The following is a 20,683-nucleotide window of genomic DNA, read 5'->3' as shown; positions in this document are numbered from 1 at the left end:
TCCAGGTGGAAAACGAGCTTGTTTCTTTTTAAGTATAAAAAAGCCAACAAATTCATACTGTAGCTAAAAACAAATTCTGCAAATACTGCTAACTCAGCCATATGTTAAAGTAAACAACCATTTGATAGTAAAGCAGGTGAAGTATCAAAGAAGCTCCGTTTGAATAGTATTTATTTGCAATCATTAGTTTTAAATGGGAAACTGTTTACAGGCACACACTAGATAACCAAAATAGAATGAACATAAAGAAATCTATTTGAAGGTCCTTATCAAATATTTCAAATATTTTATTAAATACTTTATTCAGTTTCATTATCACAGTTTAATGTACTTTAGCATGTTATACACATGACTTAACATGTGCACTTAAAAAAATATCAAATTAGAGGGTTTTGAAGAAAGTATGACATTCTATAAATGTACTTATTGACTTTTAACTACACACATCTAAGAAGGCAGTAGCTCTGTTATACCATTGATGGAGATGAACTATTGTAAGGCATGTTTACACCAAGCTTTGGAGAGAATAAAGCCAAATACTGGGTCAAACTTCAGTGGAATTATGTGTGAGAATAAAAGTTGAAGGATTGGGCTCTAGGAAGAAAGATCATAGCAAATCAGTTGTGTTAAAACTGTCAACAGATATTGGTTATTAAAAGCAAGCACTGCTGAGAAAGAAGGTTTTCGTAGCATTCAGGTCAGCAGGATCTGTGGTTTTTTTCAGGTGTGATTTTTGAAAATCACACCTTATGGTGTAATGTGAAGGAAAGAGACTGAAATCTAGCAAGAAAAGTTGGAAAACTATGGTCTGAGAAACCTCATGTTGTTTCATGACCTCACACGGGAACACTTTTGTACAGAGAACATGTTGCAAGTCACTGCACTCCGATGTGTGTGTGTATGCATATGTATACATAGATGCAGACACATGCACATATATGCCTCTCTTCCTTTTGTCACCTTCAAAGCCCCAACCACTGATTAAAGTGTAGCAGTGTGTGTGTGAAAATAAGGTTTCAGTTGTAAGGGTGAAAAGAGTAGATCAGACCATTACCTTGGGAAGCCTGGTTAGTTAGCCTGTACAGATGTGTTTTGTTCCAGTGGAGTACAGCGTGGGTCTGCTGGTATGTCTAACAGTCCAGACCCAGAAACTACAATATAATTCTTTGGAAGAACTCAATAAATGTTAAGCTATTTGCAGTCTTTTTTAAAATTCCATGTCAATGAAGGCCCTAGGTCACAATGATGTGCCTCCCCCAGGAACATCACGCAAGCCCAAGCTTAACTCCAAGAGCGTAGTGGTCCATAATCGGGGCTCCTGCACTGTCACAGTGCAAACAACAATGCTGGCCCTTAAGTAAAGAGGGTTTTCAGCGTAAGCTTAGGTGTGTTGCTGAGTGGAGATCTCATGTCAAGTCTTCCTAGATTTCTGCCTTAGAAGAATTAGTGGGGGAGCATAAAATACACATCCATCTCATAAGCTTCTTCAAAGTTGTCAATTCAGTAGAAAATACTGAGTATACAAATGACTATAATAGTACTTAAGTGAGAGCATAAACCTCACTGCGCCTTTTTATTGGGGAATTCAGGGGAGGAGGCGAGTAACTCTTTCACAGCCTAAATGTACTCATTCACGGCACTCAGTGTCCTGAAGTGCCTCAGCATCCTGGCAGCTGTAGGTGACAGTTCCACAATATGTACAAGGTCAGGAGAATGCCACAAGTATTACAAATCATGGCAAAGATACCTAGGAGCTCTAGAATCTATCAAACAAGCACGGCAAACAAACAGCATCTCATGGATAACGTAAGGTATACAACACACAAGTTGCACAGTTACGTTTCCTTGCGAAATCAGGATTGCAAACGTAAACTCCAGAATAAGTTCAAGAGCAGCATTTGGCTTACTGCGTCACCTCTGGCAGTATCTGAAGTCCACCACCCCATGAGCACTGCATTTTCTGCTGTTACAAAAACCGATCTCACTGAACCACCTAGAGCTAGCAGGCCCACATCCTGCAACCCATATGACTATGGCAGAGGTTAAACAAAAATGCTCCAGCAACATAGTTTGGCTACCACTGTATATTCAGCCTTTACGTTGTCTGCACTACATAAACGTTGCTCTTGGAAAGTAAAGCACACAGTGATATACAAATGGTATCAATGGCTGAAAAGATTACACAATCAAGCCTGAAAGCAAATGGAAGTTAACGAAAGTAGTCTTTTAGGAAGAGGTAGCCATATTAGACTCAGCGTTCAAAAAAGGGAGTGCACTCAAAGGGTCAACATACATTATAGTCTCTTGTAGACCCATCATGTTTTTGTTTTTCCTACATTATTTTTTTGCAGAATGTACACACCCAGGCACACACACATACACTCACATATATATACATCTATCTTTTTTCCCTAATTCCCCTTTGTTGCCATAACGTTGCCATACTGAGAACAAAGGCCAGCTTTCCTTTCATCCCCTCTTAGCTGTCCCGCGTCTACAACTGTTGCCTTCAGTCTGTTCAGTATCAGTACAGTAGCTAAACAGGCAGTGGAAATTAAAACTGCTTCAATTTAATATCCTGTTCCAAAAGACAGCATCCAATCTATAAGGCATTCCCTCGTTCTGATATGAGTCACAACTCTCTCGGGTTTCTACTTGATACAAACTGCAGAGAGCTCTTCAGCCTTGTGCTACAAAGGCAGCTTTCACCCAAATAATAAAGACCAAAGCTGGAATTTAAACACCACAAGTTCACACACTTCTAGCAGTCCCTTGTTCCTGTGCCCCTTTCCAACAACGCTTATCACTTTATTTTCAAAAGTCATGCACAAATGCTATAAAATAGAAACCCAAACTACCAAGAAGTCTCTTGCTCATGACTTTGGGATATTGTATTAGTATAAAAGAGCATTCAGTCATCTTAAATAAATATATTCTATTTCTGAAATCACAGCACATTCAAGGGGTAGTTACTGCCATAAGCAGAGCATTAAGTAATCTCCATAGATGTTTTTAGAATGATAGCATCATTTAGGTTGGAAAATCCAAGTTTTGATTGATTTGGTCTAATATCTGGAAAACAGCCTACTGTGGGGATAAGAATCTGCATCTCAAATGTTCTGCAGACATTTTTCCCATAGTTGTATACAGTACTAGGACAATTAAGAAGATATTACAGTAATTTTCTCCCAGCTGCTTAGATCTGTAGCTTCGGCTACGACAATGTATTTTGTATACCTCAAAACTACATATGAAGTATCAAAGATCACCAAATAAATAAAAGCCAAGGAAAACTGGGACAGTACTGCATTTTACACTTGAGACAAGATTCCCCCCCTCCCATGGATAAGTCACAGAGGACAACTACGGTAAATGCTTTTCTTTTTTTTTTTAAAGAAAGATTTATACACAGGTTCAGATCCAGAAAATAATGTGAAATGCATAAATATCGATAGCTTTAGCTAAGTTAAAATGGGTTCAGTAAAGTATGATACAACATATTCAGAATAAACAAAGCAGAAAAGCATCATATTTTGGTTTGCTTGAGATATACATAAGGTGCAACAATTTCTTCTCTAGAGGCATTTGTGGACAATGTGTTAACGGGTAACAGTGTTTGCTGGTATACTGAAGTACACACAATAGCAATAAGATTTTCCAAAACAAAAGCAGCTGAAATTAATAAAAATTAAAACAAAACAAACAAGAAAAAAACCCAACCCCAATACAGTAAGATATTGGTCTGAAATTTTTGTTGTGCTAACAGACTTTGTTACCTGAAAATACTGATACCCCTTCTAGTAGATTCAGGGAAAATTCTAGCTACTGAAATCAAGACATCACTCAGAGAACCAACAAAGGCAAATGCCTAGTGAACTATAAAGCTTTGCAGGATTTCTGCTACTCTCAGTGCCTAATCGCTTAAAAATTAAGCATATCTACAAAAAGGTTTATAAGTATCTGAAAACAGTCATATCCAGTAAACTGACCCAACCCTACCCCCTCTCTAAGGGAAAGTCAAGGAAAAGCAGATCAAGTAAGATATTAATTCATATAGAAAAAAGTAATTTTCTGTTTCTTTTAAAAAAGGTACCATTAATATACAGAAATATCTTCAGGAACAATATTGAAATTTAAATCGAGGAAGGATGGGGTGCTTTGACAAAAATATATCTACTCTAAAGGTTTCTAGAGAAATAAGTTAGTACCATTGTCAACGTGAACGGCCTGCACTGTAACATATTTGGATTTCAGCTAATTATAAAGTGGTCCAAAACTCCAACAGCCACCTTGCTGTGACCCAACAGTTTTAAGTCTTTTAAATTTTTCCTGTCTTGTTAAAATAACTTATAAAACTTTAATAAAATCTTATTAAAAATACTGCCACAGGCTGCAATGGCATTCTAGGGGCTCTTAGTCATATATTCACCTGAATTTTTAAAAAGCCTTTTCACTGACTCATTGGCTCATGAATTTTGTTGTTCTTTTGTTGTTCCCTTCTTCCAACACATGCATCCTCGATGGTGCTGTTTCAGTGACACTTCCCCAGCTACCTGTCTTTTGTCAGACCTTTAATCCTTAGTTACAACTCATGTGGTATGTTGTAGATTGTTTCCTGACACTGAACCAAAGACTTTCACTTAACTAGAACAATGAAAGGCTAAACCTAGCAAGCATTAATAGAGTTACTGTCCATATGGCTATTACATCAAATTAGTTATAAAATAACCCCAAAACACGTTATCAATTCAGTCAAGTATAAATAAGAATGCCTGATAGAATGATGTAAACTCGCATCATTTAAAGACTTAACTCCAAGAACTTAAAACTCAATCTAATACTATCAAAAGTTCAGCCGGTATGACGAAGACTAATAGAAAATTATTGCTGGAGTCCAATTTGGTAAACTGTTGTGCTACAATGCAAAAAGTAGGGAAACATCTTGTGCTATAGAAGAAGTACCCTGTTGAATTTGTAGCTTTAGATCAATTACTAATGATCATTTTGCATCTATTGGTAGGAATCAATGCTTGGTTATACAATAGTGTAAGTCAAGATAGCGAATAGAACAGGCCAAGTGATACACTTCGCCTGCTTTTGGGATGTATTTATGAGAGCAAAACACAAAAATTGAACATAAGCAAAGACAGAAACTGGCAGATGGATCTGTTTGGTAGTCTGAATTCAGTGAAACGTTACTCTTCGGTTGTAGTTTATCTGTATACTATTTGCCACTTTACCAACACAAACTGTAATTGGCCCTTTATGCAAACTCTGAAGCTGATTTGGACTGTGCATAGTAACTACAACAATGCCAGTGTCTGTAAAATGTAAAAGGTATGTGTATTGGTGTATATGTATATCGAAAAGTCACGGTTTTAGGTTTTTCAGAATGGTGAAATAATACTAAGGTCACTTTTGAAAAACACATTTGCAGTACTTTTTGTTTACAGGAAAGTTTCACCAAGTCGCTCAGGTATCTATGCAAAAATAAAGGAACCCTCCAAGGCATGAAAGACAAGTCAATTATCTGCAGTATTTTCTTTTCCATACAACACTCCTTTTTCTAATGCACAACATCCTGGTTATTCAAAGCTAAATTAAAAAGAAACAAACCCAAACATAGCCTGTCAGAATTTTTGCCAGTAAACTCTACCACTCTGGTGGCAAATATAAAAGTGCAGAACATCTGGACCACATGGCTGCCCAAACATCGCTAACAATGGTACATCTGTCCAGGCTGCCTTGAGTTCTCTGGAACAGGTTTTAAATTCATTCTACAATATAAACGTAGGCATAACCTATTAATATAAACCATCTTAGAACTTAAATCTTCATGTACAAAAATGACTAAGAATATCTAATAATAACTAGTGCAGTGCGTCAGTGTTTTTGTTGTTGTTGGTTTTTTTTGTTTTTTTTTTTTTTTTCATTTTCATTTAGAATAACTAGGTATTATACGAAACTAGTTGCCGTACTCTCTGGTTGGTAAAAGAGATGCTGTGTGAGCTAACAGTAAAGGCAGCCTTTTTCACACCAACCACCTATTTACTGTTTAAAAGCCTTCAATAGAAAGCAAGCTCTGGGATCATTCCATTTCTGTTCATTAATAGACAATTAATATCACCCTCCTACATACTGGGTTCCGATTTGAGGACCTGGCCCAAGTTGCTAACATCTGGCTTCCAGTGAATTCTGGGCCACTCAGAACAATAAGCACTTGCTTGCAGTCTATAGTTTCCATCATATGGACTGACTAGCTTCCCTTGGTAAAGACAAGGCTAGGATATTAGGTAAAGCACAATGTTTTACAATAAAGTGGAGCTTCACTGGTCAGCGCAGGAAATAAGCACTGGAGCCTGAGACATTTCATTTGGCTGTCCGTCATGTGGGAGAGGTGTGGCCCTCTGACTTCTGCAAAAGAAGAAAAGAAAAGCCACCCATCATTATTTGGAGCACTGGAGGTGCTTTTATCAGACCAGAAAGGATGGAAAGCTGCACATGATATGATTTAACATCCAACATTACAGCACCCTCACTCCCTGCTGCTACAGATGTCCACATACTGCTGTTACATGCTTTTTTTAGAGGTATTCCTGCAACAGTAACACAATATCCTAAGGGCAACCTGCAATGCAATGCAAAGTCAGGCAAAACCAAGACATGATGGTATTTGACTACACAAACCAAAATGCATGGCTGAAGAGTTAAGTTAAGAGCGCACAAGTGCTGTTACTCATTTTGTAAGGGAGTGACTTCAGCCCTCAGAAGCGGAAAGTGCAGCTCATGTGTGGCAAAAGAAGGTAAGTCCAGAGAGGCCTATGCCATGTTAATGCGAGTCAATAGCCAGCTTTTAAGCAATATGGAAATATACCCAACAGCAGAGTTGCACATTGGGATTATTCCAAGTTTCATGACTTAACACTTCATCAGCCCAGCACAACATCTCTTTCATTACTACAGCAGCGTTAATTTACAAATGATCCCCTGGCACAGGGTATCATAAAAATAAACTGCGCCAGAATTATGTGCTGGAAATCAACATCAATCATGGTAGCAGATGGTCTTGGGAGAGCTCCTTTGCAGCTTGTCTTTTAAAATACATACACAAAGCACGTCACTGCCTGTTATCTAATCTCACAAGTCAGGTTCTATTTTTGTTACAGTATGTGTCATTTGCAGCAATGAAAATCTGGGGCCCACTTCTTATTTACGCAAGGGCCACTTTACCTCACAGCTAAGACCCCAGCAGAAATGGAGGTACTAACGTGCTCCGCACAACCGGAGTGCAATGAAGTGGCCTTTGCACAAAATGCAGCTCAGGCTTACAGCACTTAACTGGGGTATGCTCAAGGTAAATAAAGCTAAACAGAAGCTTCAACTGAAAACCACGCTGTCACTTCCAGATAAGCTCTAATTACAGTTAAAAAAGAGTTTGGCTTCCACGGCTCAAGGCTCTGTAGAATTATTTAATAATTAAATTCAGACACTGAAAAAACATATCAAGCAAACCTCTAATGCTGTTCTTTTCATTTCTGGCTATTTGCAAATAAAGAACTGAGTTGCAAAAGATAACAAACAGTCGACAGTAGAAATGAGAGGAGCACCTAGCCCATCAGATTTAGTTTTCTGTTTTGACTTCCATTTGCCAAGCCTGCGAGAGCTACGGCTAAGTTTCTACTCGGAAAGAGCCCTCCCCTGTTGTCATTTCCCCCCGGGGTGATTACAAGATGGAGTTTGCAACAGTTGCTGGACATTTGCTGGTTTGGTGTTTTCAGGCCTCGTGGAAGGTGCTGCATTAATCTAGCAGCATCATCATGATGAGATGACAAAAGGTGGGAGTATTAAAGACAGACCCAAGCAGAAGGCTATGTAAAACATTAGCTCACTTCAATATGGACAAGAGGAGGACAAGAACTCTTAGAGGAACAAAGAGGGAAAAAACCACAGCGAAGCGAATCCTGTTGTTCTTGTGCAATTCTGGTCAGTGTTAACGGAAATCAATGAAACCACAAGGGTGTGAGTGAGAGCAGAGCTTAGCACAGCACTTCCCCAAGTCTCACTTCGTGGCTTCTGACCACAGAAGATGACAGAAACGAGTTCAGCCTTTTGCTGTTTTAATGGCAGACACTTGTTTTGCAAGGCTGGGAGGAAAGGCCAGGCTGACTGCAGTGTGAAAACACTTCTCACCCAAAACAACACTGCTTAAGCAAGACAACAGCTTCTCCAGAGAAGAGCTAGCAGGCTGGGTTCACCTGACTTTTTTTCTTGTAGGGCCCCTGAGCTTCTAAAAAGCCTTTCAATGTTTGATGCACAGCCTGAATACACAGGACTGGGTTGGTCGATGGGGGCCATGAGATCAACAGTAAACTGAGTTTGTGAATGGTTTCATCAACTGTTGCCTCGTGGAGTTTCTTAGGCAGCCAGCAATCTGTCAAATGCCATTTGCTGAGGCTGTGATTGTTTCAAACTGTCCCAGCATTTCCTCACTGACTTTCCACTGCAGTAAAGGATGGGGTTTCACCTCCAATAAGCTGCAGCATCCAAGAACAATACTGGGTAATTAAGAGCCAAGGAGGACTTGCTGTCACTGATCTCATCCCATCACAGGTCTAGGATGCAGGATCTGACCACGCTGAGCTGATCCAACAGACCTACATAACCTGCACATTCTCCACCTTATCTGTATAGATGGCCTACTTGGTAACTGAGAGGACCAACCCAAATATGACTTTCCATCACCCAGAATTGTTCTGCCCTATGACATTCTGCAGACGCTTTGCCTCCTACACAACAAGGCACAAGAGTAAAAATAACAAATTAGCTTCCTTCAGCCACGTTCAGCATAAAAACTTCAGCTGAAGCTATATGAAATTCTCTCCACAGTCTTAGGCCACTGAAAAATGCAAATCAGCATGCAACAGCTGTTTAAATCTGATGTTATCTGACAAATGGCACCTGATAATTAGAAACCCTCAATCATTAGGTTCTCAAGAAACATATGAACCTGTTTATACACAAAAATTAGTAGGCAAGCTTACCAAGGAGGATCACTTTACTGACTACTGAAATAGATCACATTGTCATTTAGGTGAAGACTTAACACTGCTAAGCAAATGGTATAAAACAGACATTCATAGAAAGCTGTGGAAGAGGAAACACAGGCCAAATTAAACAGTCTGCAATTCACATGCTTTCTGAACAAGCTGGCAGCCACATACTACTCACTTAGACAACAAGGGGAAAAGAAAACCATACCTGTGTACGTTTTCCATGGCTGCTACTTCTGCCAGTGCAGCTAAGCTAAAAAATGCAGACACCGCTGGCATATCTGATGTAATACTATGATTTTCTTCTGTCTCTGCATTTCTGGAGCATTCACTGTTGCAATCTGTTTCTGCACTTGATGTTTTTTGAAGAGTATTTTGTGGCAGCTCTTTTGGCTTCTCCTCTGCAATAAAAGAAAGTTAAGCTTGCAAATCTACCACTTAAATTCACAGCAGCCCATTGATGCTAGTCTGGTGTTAACAGAATCTTCGCCTTTAGGACTTCGATTTTGCAAGTGTAATCCAATTCATACTGCAACCTCTTCTGACCCAAGCTATTGGCAGAAGCACAGTTCTAAGGTTTATGAAGCAGTTTACTGATTTTGCATTCAACTGAGTTTGATCTTTTAGGTCAGGCAAGAGAGCTTTTGTGTACATTTCAGATACAGAAGTCCCGGAAGATTATCTTAACTGCAGAGGACCCCTGCAAGGACTGTGGCACTGACTGTCATATTATGGAATTCATTTTTACATCCTATAAGTAGGTGCAGTGTCATTTCTTTGCTGGACTGGAAACAAATTATGAAAGGTAACTGTTTTCCATTTCATTCTGTATCAGCTCTCAGTTCTTGGAGAGAAACATCCAGGGAGAGAAGACAGATTTGGGCATTCAAACCAAAAAAGTTGGCCATTATGGACTCACCGATTTTCCAGTTGATTGATACCTGTGTTTTAAAGAATGACCTTTCTAAGCAGCTATGAAACCAAGCTAACTGAAAAATACTTCCCTGATAGGTTGCTCATACTCCAAAACCTTCTCCAACCATTCAATTTTAGCAGATTTAAACTCTTAACTTCCTTACCCAGTGTCCCTCCCGCTGGTGACACTCCACCATCTGCTGTTCGGACAAGATGCGTGATCTTGGTTTTCCTCGCTTTCCTTTTCTGGCTGCCAACTAAAGGCTCATGCATCATTGCTGGCTCTGGAGTGTTTAGGGCAGATATAGAAATTTTATTCTTCCAGGCAGACTCACTGGAATTTCTGTCTTCTAAGAGTATGGCTGAAAGAGGACAAAAATGCAGTTTTACACGTAGAATAATTCAGCTACTAGCTATGCTCATTTACCATTTTGCATCTATCTACATAAAGCGTTCCCTCACAGGTACTCAGAGCATAACCCATGGCAAGATATGATCTGAATGCTGCAGATATTTGCAGAAGAATAGTAGCATCAGCTCTTAAAGATATCCCAGGGGATTCAAGTTTCTAATATTTGTAAAGGAAACTGTGAGACGGGCAGTAGCAGTTTATACAGTAGTCTGTATAAAACACTCTGCAACAGAAGATGCCAGCAAGTAGCTAAGAGACAAAATGTATTTAAAGAACAATAATGGTCCTCACGTAAGGTCATCTTAGCTCATAGATGGACTCACAAGCAGAATCCAGAAACTACTGACTAACCCCCAGTCTTCTCTCTATATATAGTCACTCTACGTCGTCTCCTCTAAGCAGAGGGAAATGCTGCCTTGTACAAAACAACAAACCTTAAAAAACACCCAAAAGGCAGCAAATACAAAAGCAGAACTGGATCACAGTTGAAGACAAGAATGCTAAAAAAAGAAAGTAAGCACAGGATAAAATACTGTGATGGAAATACTGCCTACATAAAGTCAGAGAGTGAGGAAGAATCATTTGAATCGTTCTCAACAGTACCAGTGTTGGTGCTTCAAAGCAGCCTTCTGCCCTGAACTGGAAGATGATCACAAATTTTCATGCGACTGAACAGTCGCTTTAATCTTGTTCATGAAGAAACTGGTCAGACAGCAACCACAAAATGTATTTAAGCTTCCAAAGTCTGAGATCAGTGCATAGCCGTCAGTCTGACACCATAGGGTATCACTAGTCCATAAATTCAATCTGGGACATCTTTTTTGCTCCTGTGATAGAATTATTATGAGGCCTACCCCATCTACAATCACCACAAGCTGGGGTCAGAAAGAGACTACCGGTAGCAAAGGGAATGCCCAAGTCATTTCTTACAGATGCCTGTCTAACCCATTTTGAAATTGGGAGCACTCATGGCATCTGCATCAAGTCCTCAGGGTATTTTTTCCCAGTGCACTGCCATCCTGAGTTATTTCATTTTTTTTCCTAATGCCTACACCTCATCTCCCCTGCTGCATTTTCAACTCATTATTTTCTTTACCACCCGTCAGGTTATACCCCATCTCTTTGCCACAGTCCTTTATATATTTCACAGCTGTGTCTACAGTTCGCTTTCTCTTCCCCGCAGTTTATTTCAATCTTTCTTCCCGTTTTACAGATACATTTAAGACCCATTTGCTCACTTTCTGGGCGGCAGGACCAGCAAAAATTTCATGCACAAAACTCAAGCTGGAGTGCTAACAACTGTTCTTTCAGAAGGGCTCAGCACTGAACAAGACCAATCCCCTACACTGAGACTGGTTGTGTCACGCAGGAGCACCCAACTCCACAAACCGCACACAACAGCCAAGCAGTCTGCATGGACTTTGCCCTCTTTCATTTTAGTGTGTATTTACTGTTTATTTATTGTTGGTATTTTTGATTTAATGAGCTTCCTATTCAAAGATATGGTTAATATAACCTCTATCTTTTGCTAGCTTCTTTAACTGTTAATTGTGAGAGGACGTGGACTGGGTGAAGAGAATAGCCGTAACACATTTTATCTTGTTAGCTGTTGCCCTTTGCTCTTTTGTTTTAAATGGGAAGGGACCTTTTAATGTTTTATGGCATAAGAATACAATCCGATCTAGTACATATGTGTAGAAACATTTGGAAATGTTTCAAACCTTGATTTGTTTATGTTCTTAATTCGCCTTCATATCTTCTCTTGTAAAACATTTTTGAACTTGTGCACGCTCTTTATTTTGAAGAAAAGCACACAGCTTCAATTAGCTTTTCTCAGTGTTTAGCTATAGCTGCTAACCTTTCCAGAGCAGAGCTATGCTGTAAAACTTTTTGTAAAGAGAGCAGGAAAAATCACAAGAAAAGATCTGTCCCGTAACAGTCCAATTCAGTAGAAGCGCCAATGACTGCAAATGTAACCTTCAAGTAACTCAACTGGGCTAACAGTGAGATGTTCAGATAAGCTGACTGCACTGACTGAGACCAAAATCTTAATTGGAATGTGTAATTAAATGGGCAGCTTTCTCTCTAGATTTCTTATTTGGGAATTCATAAACTTTGATTATGTATTAATGTAATGGTTTGGGTGTAGTCCAATACTATTTATTAATTCTGATTTGGGGATTTGCTCTAATTAGATAGCACTTTGACAGTGCTGTTTAATTCTAGTTTGATTGAGTTTATAATGGCTCTAATATTAGTATTACAAGTCACTTTTTTTTTACATTCAATAAAAATTTTAAGACATGATTTCAAACAATAAACAACACACAACAGAGCGAAACCTGATTTGTTATGTTTTTAATTTGATGTGTTGTATATTGCAGGCCATGTCAGGTCACTGGAAATTAACTTGATTGGTCAATACAGCAGACAGCTCCCTTTTACATTTGTTTTCTTTCTCATATTGTATGAATCAAAAAGCTTAAGAAATTAAAGATAAGAAAAAGATTTTGAAAGGTAAAAATAAAAAGAGGTGATAGTTATTAAAGACATAAAACTAAGAAAATACGCAACCGATTAGTTGCAGGATGTTGCCACGTTTGACTAAGGAACAGCAGAAGGTGGCTGACAAACTCAGGGTGCAGCAAGCATATTCCCTCTCCATGTTTTAAGGTTTCTTAATCCTTGAAGTGAGACTTGAGAGTCTCCCCTCTGTGTTTTAACTCCTCCAGCTCCAAAGTAAGTTCTTTAGCACTTCACCATAACACTGCTGCCATACAGCTTTGAAGAAGGAAGGATTAAGTGTGAGCAGTGAATGAGTATTCTTGGGGGGGTGGAGGGTGGGTGTTGAAGGGAAGAGCTGCTTTGTTCTTCTCTAGCAGTCTTAGCGAACATTGGGATGAGAAATCATTTCACTGACTTTTTCATGGATCATTATTCGAGCAGACATAAAACCTAACTTGGAAGAAACCGTACAAAGGCTTCACTCCAGCTGTTCTGCTGCTGCAACACCGCTCACGGGGCCAGGTGGCACACGGAGCTGCAGCAAGGGCTGGGGACTAACAAGCAGAGCGACACCGGCTGACAAGGCAGCAGACAGTCAGGCCAGGTGTACGGAACAGCCGCCTGGATGGGAAGCTCTGCTGCATGAGCCCATGCTGACCCAGCCCTCCTCCAGCCTGGATGGATGCCAAAGGCACGGTGGCACAGAGCTGCTGGCTCCCTCTGGACTGCAGGCCCCGCACAACACGGCTTTCTCAGCAGAAAGTAAAAAAAAAAAACGTCATTCTGCTAATTTTCTGCACTTTCTGTTCTTGCTCAAACGTACGTGCTAAGGCTGTACAGACTGATGTGCGTGTGGGAGAGCTGGTGGATGATCGGTAGCAGGCAGTTAGCTCTACCAGCCACAGGAGGCTGTGCTCCTTCGCACATCAGCTACTGTTAAGACTGGTGTATACCTTCGTCTGGTGCAAAGGCCAACACCGTATTTGGTTGTTACACAAACCACGCAAGAACCCTCAGCATGGCTCAATAAAATGTACCTGCAAGGAGTCAACGGTTGTGACTTACCCCTTGTTATTTAAAGTATTGCTTCCCACCAGAAAGCCTTGACTGTGGAAGAAAATACATCTCTCAGCTGAGTGGTGTTCAAACCCCCCAAAGAGGGATGGGTCCAGCTGTGCTTCTGACAGCCTTCCTAAGGAAGCGACATATCTCTGAATATATTCAGTAGCATTACTGTGTGCTCTCTGAATATATTCAGTAGCATTACTGTGTGCTCTCTGCTAGGAGGAGCAGGGGTTGTGGCATGTCCGCTCGTCATTTTACTGGGCTGTATCTCTGTAGACACCTGCAAACTCGTAGTAGGGCGATTTGCACTGCTGATGGCTGTGCACAATGTGGTCACACGGAGTCAAAATCCACTCAGATACTCAAACCAGAGACAGACCCAGACAACATGATCCAATCACATCACAATTTGCCTTTACTGCACTTACTTTTCTTCATTCAAAACACAGACACACACTTCTCAAGATGACAAAACATGAATCCATTATGACCCATGCTGAGAGCAACCCTTCCAAGTGTCTCCTCTACAGCTGTCAGAATATTCAAGCTCCTTCCTCCAGCAAAATGAACTCCGTAAAATCCAAACCCACACATATAGACTTGTGACTCACCACAAGTATAGACTAACCACAAAAAGGAGTAAAATTTAGTGTTTTGATTCACTAAATCCTTGTATATTTGAATTGAAATGAAGATGCTGGGATTTCCAGCTTGAATGCTGCAGAGTATGGGACAGTGGAGTCAAAGAGTTTAGGGCCATGCTGCCTAGGAACTCACGAAAGGATGAAGTTACGTAGGCAGCACGTGATGGTGAGGCTGTACGCTACATGCCAAGGCCATACCTACACTGCACTTTTCTGATCAACACTTTATTTTCAGTGTTACTACATGGTACACTTAAGAGTAGGCAAGACTGCAGATTTTCTCCCCTTTCTAACTTAGAGAAAATGCAGTTCCCCACCAATATATATACCCACTGTCTTTCCTTTGATGATTTCTATGTGAGCTGTGTAATACTGCTAAGCTCCTCGTGTCTTTGCTTCAGTCTTGGGAGGAACTTAGCAAACTGGCCCTACTCCAGTAAACGCACAGACACATCTTTAATGTTTAGACATGATGACGTTATTCACATGCTTAACTTCCAAGGACATGCCTCTGTGTTGTGCTGGAACCAGGCCAGGGTACTCAACACTTGCCAGGCTTGAATCTTTGATCACAGTGCACACTTCACTCCATATCAAAACAGGCTGGTTTCTTTTAACCAAATGGAGGTTTTGACATTTTGTTTAGCCACATTCTGTATCTGCAGATTTTAAGATATTTGTATTTTTGATTCTATCATGTATTAAATGCTTTCTGTTTCTTTTCCCATAGGAGAATTTAAACACTCATCTTTCTTACTAATTTGTCTACATGGTGTATTAATAATTCAGGGACAAAAATATGAACGGAACCCAATAAAAGCTCTGTCTAATGTATGATGCCTTTTTCACACCAGCATGGAAGCAAGATAGTTACTTCTCACCAGCGACTCCCACAACATGTTTGTTGTACAAATACAACGTAACAGCGCAAGTAATTTCAAAATATTTGCACACTTGAATGCAGCAGAGCTGGCAGAGCCTATGTGGGAAAATAGTGCACATGCACCACAGAGGACACAAAACATAGCATCAGGAAAGGAGGGGAAGTGACATGGCCAAGCCTTAGGGAAAGATATTAAGCATAAAGGTAGCTGGGGGAACTGGAGATGGGGATAGTCATTTTATTATCTTAAAAAGAGACAGATATTGATGAGGAAAAAAGTGGAAGAAATTCATGGAGCTACTGAAGTAAGCAGAACCAGAGAGGCTCTTCTATACCACAAGGACAATGTGGGAGAGAACTCCACTGTGGAAGGGCTAAGGAACAGCCTGGGTGTGATTTGGATAGTGTGGGCAACATGACTACAAAAGAAAAAAAGAAAGGGGGGGGGGGGGTGTCAGGGAAGCAGGCTAAGCTATAATCCTGTACATACTTTACACTTGAAAATGCCCCCACGAGTTGTGAGTATGTAGGTATGCAGGACCACAATACTGTAACAAGAAAAAAAGACTCTGTAGACCTGCCAGCAGGACAGAGGGCAGAGCAAGTCCAGGATGTAACTTAAAAAACTGTCAAAGTCATCTTCAATCTGAAGCAAACAGAAAGCTGGTTAAGATTTCTACAGAGGGAGGGTTGGTTTAGGTTAGTATTTCTGAGAGCTGGTGCAGAAACAAGCTTTTACATCCTGACCAGCTGCAGTCTGCAAAGTTCTAGACAGCAGAAAATCACAGGGAGAGGAGATAGGGACATGGATAAAAGCTCTGGCAAAGGGATAAATAATACAGTCTCTGATATAGAAGGGATGGATGTAAGAGCAACCAGAGGACTAGAGCTACTTGCTGTGGAAGATAAAGAGTTCAGGGCCAACTGCAGAACTGCCCTTGCTTTGTCAGCTCTGCTGCATGCTATTTGAAGCAGGGAAACTGTAATTAAGGGAGATGCCAATTAAACCAAACCAGCATCATACTGGAATAAGGTAATATGATCAACTGGATCCAGGAGCTAATGGAATCAAAGCAGACAGGGAAATAAGGGACCAAAGCAATCAAAGACTAGAGAGCTGAGTAGCCTCAGTCTAGAAGCATTTCCCCAAGACTGAATTGAGAGAGAAGGTGTCCCAAAACCTTAACTAAGTAATGCACCAGTACCTGTGTCCGGAACATTAAGCTTCTCCTTTCTGTGCTTACATTTGCTGACAATTTTGTGGAATAGGGTCTTTTTCTGAGACTGGAATGAACCTACAGACAACATTAACAATACATACTTTTAATTAGCAGTTTTAAAAAGGGTACAACAGTCACAGTATGTACTATACAACCTCCCCTTCCACTAATACAGGATTGCATTTCATGGGGAAGCACAGAACCTGACCTTCTGCCCAGAATGGACTCTGGAGGCTTTCAGCAGGCTGTACTTCAATCCATTAGCTCCCAATGCTTAAGTGCATACAAAGCATTTTGGAGAATGATGACCTTAGGAAAGCTTAACCATACAATAAACCAAGGGGTTTGCTTGCTTGTTTAAGATACGCTCTCTTTTGGATGTGTACCGAGTTTGGCTGGAATGCAGTAAACTTTCTTCATAGCAGCCTGGATGGTGCTGTGTTTTAGACCGGTGACCAAACCAGCGTTGGTAACACACCAATGTTTTAGTTACTGCTGAACAGTGTTTACAGAGCATCAAGATCTCTCTTTCTCACTCTGCCACCCCAGCGAGTAGGCTGAGAGTGCGCAAGAGGTTGGGAGGGGACATAGCTGGGACAGCTGACCCACGCTGACCAAGAGGTATTTCATACCATATAACATCACGCTCAGCAATAAAAGTGGAGGGAGAGTTTTTTCTAAAGTAGCTGTTGCTCAGGGACCAGCTGGGCATCAGTTTGTTGTTGGCGAGTGCTGGCTTTTGCATCACTTGTTTCTTCCCCCCGCTTCACTTATTAAACTGTCTTTATCTTGACCCATGAGGTTTTTTTCTTGCTTTTGCCTTTCCAGTTCTCTCCCCCAACCCACTGGGGGAGAGTGAGCAAGTGACAGGCTGGGGACTTACCTACCAGACAGGGCCAACCCACCACAGAATGCAAGAGTTACCTTTGCCTTTTTGGTGACCAGAAATGAGTTTATACTAAGTGCAGAAGTAAAAGCTCCCAGGAGAGGAAGGTGAGGTTATACCCAGCTCATGGTACCATTCCTGCTTTGATAGCAGAGTCTTTACTAGTAGTACTCGGAAGACATCTTATGTGACAGCAGACCACAAGTATGCCACTAGCAGAGGTCATCAAGAAGCTATCCTTTGTCTCGCTAACAGAATAGTGATACAACAGCAACATAGACATAACAGATCAAAGATGTAACAGATGCATGATCTCTACACTGCAAAGCCATTTTTATGGAGTTACTTTTCAGAAACTCCACTTTAAAATCTTATTTCCAAAGATACAGCAGGCAAGCAAGTCTTCAGGCTAGCTCAGAACAGACCGTCCCAAACAGTAATGAGATGTACTGCAGGTGACAAGATGGCTTATAGTCTAGCAAGAGGGTGTCCTTCCCATCTGCAGCTGACCTGGAATAGGATTCTACCCAGCACAAATACCAGCCTCCTCCACTCCTCCTCATCCTTACAAGGAACCAGACACATACATCGGCTATTGAGACACAACTGCAACCATGTACTAACACATGATCAAGGTAAGTCTACCTCACGCATCTGCCATTTGCCACCACTGACTCTCTATACGCAGGGAAGGAAGGAGGAAAGTGTGCAGCATATGGAAGAAGGATCTAGTCTTATGAGGAGAAAACCATTCATAGACACTAGGCTGTTTAAGTAATATTGAAAATTACTAAGAGAAAGCTAAAATCCAGTCAGAAGCAGGCACAGAAACCCTAAGATTTTGTACATGTTGGCTTTGTGGCTCACTGCTACTTGGGTTTTACTACTGAAGAAATCAAAACTTTGGGAAAAGATTAATAATCTCCCAAACCCCTAGAAGTCAAACAACAAACCAAGCGAAGTCCAAGCGAGACACCATCTTAGACAACATCAGCTTGAATCTGAATAGCTTCACTAGAACTTGTACAGAAAATATCATAAAGTTCCATAGAAGAGGCCATATTCACTCAAACTGATTCAAGTGTTGTTGTGCAAATTTTACAATAGCTTCCCGAGTATCACAGAGTTGGAAAAGCAGTCTAGTGTCAGTAGAATAAAAATGCCAAACAAGGAATGAAAAAGCTCGGGCAGGTTGAGGGAAAGCCTAAGTGAAAAGACTGAGCTTTTCTGAAGACGAAGGTCAAACACTTCATCCACATCAACTGTCTTCCCACAACAGTTCCACAAGAAGACAGAGGCAGAGGTACATAACTAGATGATTCTTATGACATTTTTATTGTTTTTTAAAAATTAGAAAATTAGTGATTTTTGCAGGTGCTTGGAATAAGCAACACATTACATAGTATCACAGAAGTCTCCATTTCTACAGCTCAGCCTGCACCCTATAGACCATTTCAATCAGTATTATAGACTTTCAGCCAGTGCCAGCAACTCTTAAGCAGAATAACTGAGATGAAAAATAAAATAAAAAAAAAAGATGGCAAGCATTGCATGAAGTAAACATGTCTTTCACCTCTTTTCTACCATCCAAGGCACCCTTGTCATAAGCTTGTACCTGTGACATGCAGGGTACTCTGAGGCACACACCACTTCCATGTAAAATTTTGTTCCCAAATGAAAAATCCAAGGACACTGACTTCAGTGGGTCAAGAGAAGCTGCCTTTTCAAAAGAAAAATTCCAATTTCCTACCCTTTTAGCTGTTATTCCTGTAAGGCAGTGCCCATTTACACTTGAATACCCTTTGGCCATGAATGCAGTGAAAGAGAAGATGGGCTAATAGCTAAATAGGTCAACATGTCATACTCAGACCTGAGAATGTAACTTCTGACTCCATGAGAAACTTCATCCACACTCCCTGCCTGCACTATGTAAACTAGAGGATATGCTCACTGTGCTCTGTGAAAAGCCAAATTACTATCAATCATTCTCACACTTACACATACAAATTGTCTAGTAATTGCTGAATAGACTATCTGGCAGCTCTTTGAAAATGGCCACATCCCATCCTGCCTTTAGATTAAGGCCTAAGCCAATGAACTACCAAATACAGGATCTGTGCATGGCATATTCAGGTATGAAAACCAGAGCTTTTCTTTTAATAGAAATTAACTGAACTAAACCAATATGGAGAAGGCAAAATGTAGTCTGGACCGGAGAGAACATGTGCATGTAGGAAAGGCTGAACAAGGGGGCATTCCTGAGATCATGTGCTGGTTTTGGCTGGGATAGAGCTAATATCCCTTTTCAGGCTTCCACTAGCAGGTGCCCCAGGGGCACAGTTTAGGCACACTCACCCATGCAGGAGTTCACAGGACGGAGGGCCCGGCTACACCTGTTTCATGGGGACAGCAGACAAGTACTCTGAGACTTCGAACAAATGCCACTCGTCAACCTTCAATCCAGACAAAATCCATAACTGGAAAAACTAACTAACCTAAAAGGCTTGCTGTTAGGCAGCGGACCCTGGATGTGATTCATATAGAAAGTTGAAAAAAAACTTTTAATGTTAGTTTACATGCTATTGTTGTACAGCCATCTGCAAGCGTAAAGTAAGTTCTTTTCTCCTGCTCCTCGTTCTCTATTGGAAATATTTGACATGGCTCTTCCTTTCCCTCGCACTTCAGCAGTTGCCACAGAATTTAAACACCTGCTAATCCCTGGCTTGTCCATTGTGCTCACTGAGGGCGGTAAGGATCCCTCCTGGGAATACTTGCTATGGCCAACGGCAGCTGCTCCAGAAAGCAGCAGGCAAGAAAATGAACCCACCATACATAATGAACCATAACTGCATTTCCTCCACATTTCTGCACATATGCTCCCTCTGTTCCGACAAAGTTCCCTATTTTAAAGGGCCTGATCAAATAGAGAACACTTCAACATGATCATAAGAAAACCAGGACAAACAGATTTGTCTGTGTATTTCTGCATCTCTCAGGAGGAAGATGCTGTATTTTTAGGTCATGATCTTTGGAACACTACAGCATGCGATCTCCAGGCATCTGAATGCTTTGATCCAAGCAAAAAAAACCCCTGAGCTAAGAC

General features: G+C 40.7%; 1 protein-coding gene across 26 annotated transcripts in view; it reads right to left on the bottom strand.

Moving 5' to 3' along the window:
• Window positions 1-5,938: 5,938 nt before the first annotated feature.
• The window catches only part of BBX (BBX high mobility group box domain containing), a 143,251-nt gene continuing 128,506 nt past the window's right edge, over window positions 5,939-20,683 (bottom strand). For 24 of the 26 annotated variants that reach the window (XM_030019660.2, XM_030019640.2, XM_030019642.2 and 21 more), the window contains 4 exons: window positions 16,680-16,769; window positions 10,130-10,327; window positions 9,259-9,451; window positions 5,939-6,414 (listed from right to left, as the gene is read on the bottom strand). In XM_030019660.2, coding sequence (XP_029875520.1) covers window positions 6,327-6,414; window positions 9,259-9,451; window positions 10,130-10,327; window positions 16,680-16,769 — 569 coding nt within the window. In that variant the 3' untranslated portion in view covers window positions 5,939-6,326. The remainder of the gene's footprint in view (window positions 6,415-9,258; window positions 9,452-10,129; window positions 10,328-16,679; window positions 16,770-20,683) is intronic. The other 2 variants (XM_030019637.2, XM_030019639.2) reach the window with 1 other exon arrangement.

This window comes from Aquila chrysaetos, chromosome 7 (genome assembly GCF_900496995.4).
Source record: "Aquila chrysaetos chrysaetos chromosome 7, bAquChr1.4, whole genome shotgun sequence".
Taxonomy (NCBI): domain Eukaryota; kingdom Metazoa; phylum Chordata; class Aves; order Accipitriformes; family Accipitridae; genus Aquila; species Aquila chrysaetos.
This window is presented reverse-complemented; position numbering and strand designations above follow the sequence as displayed.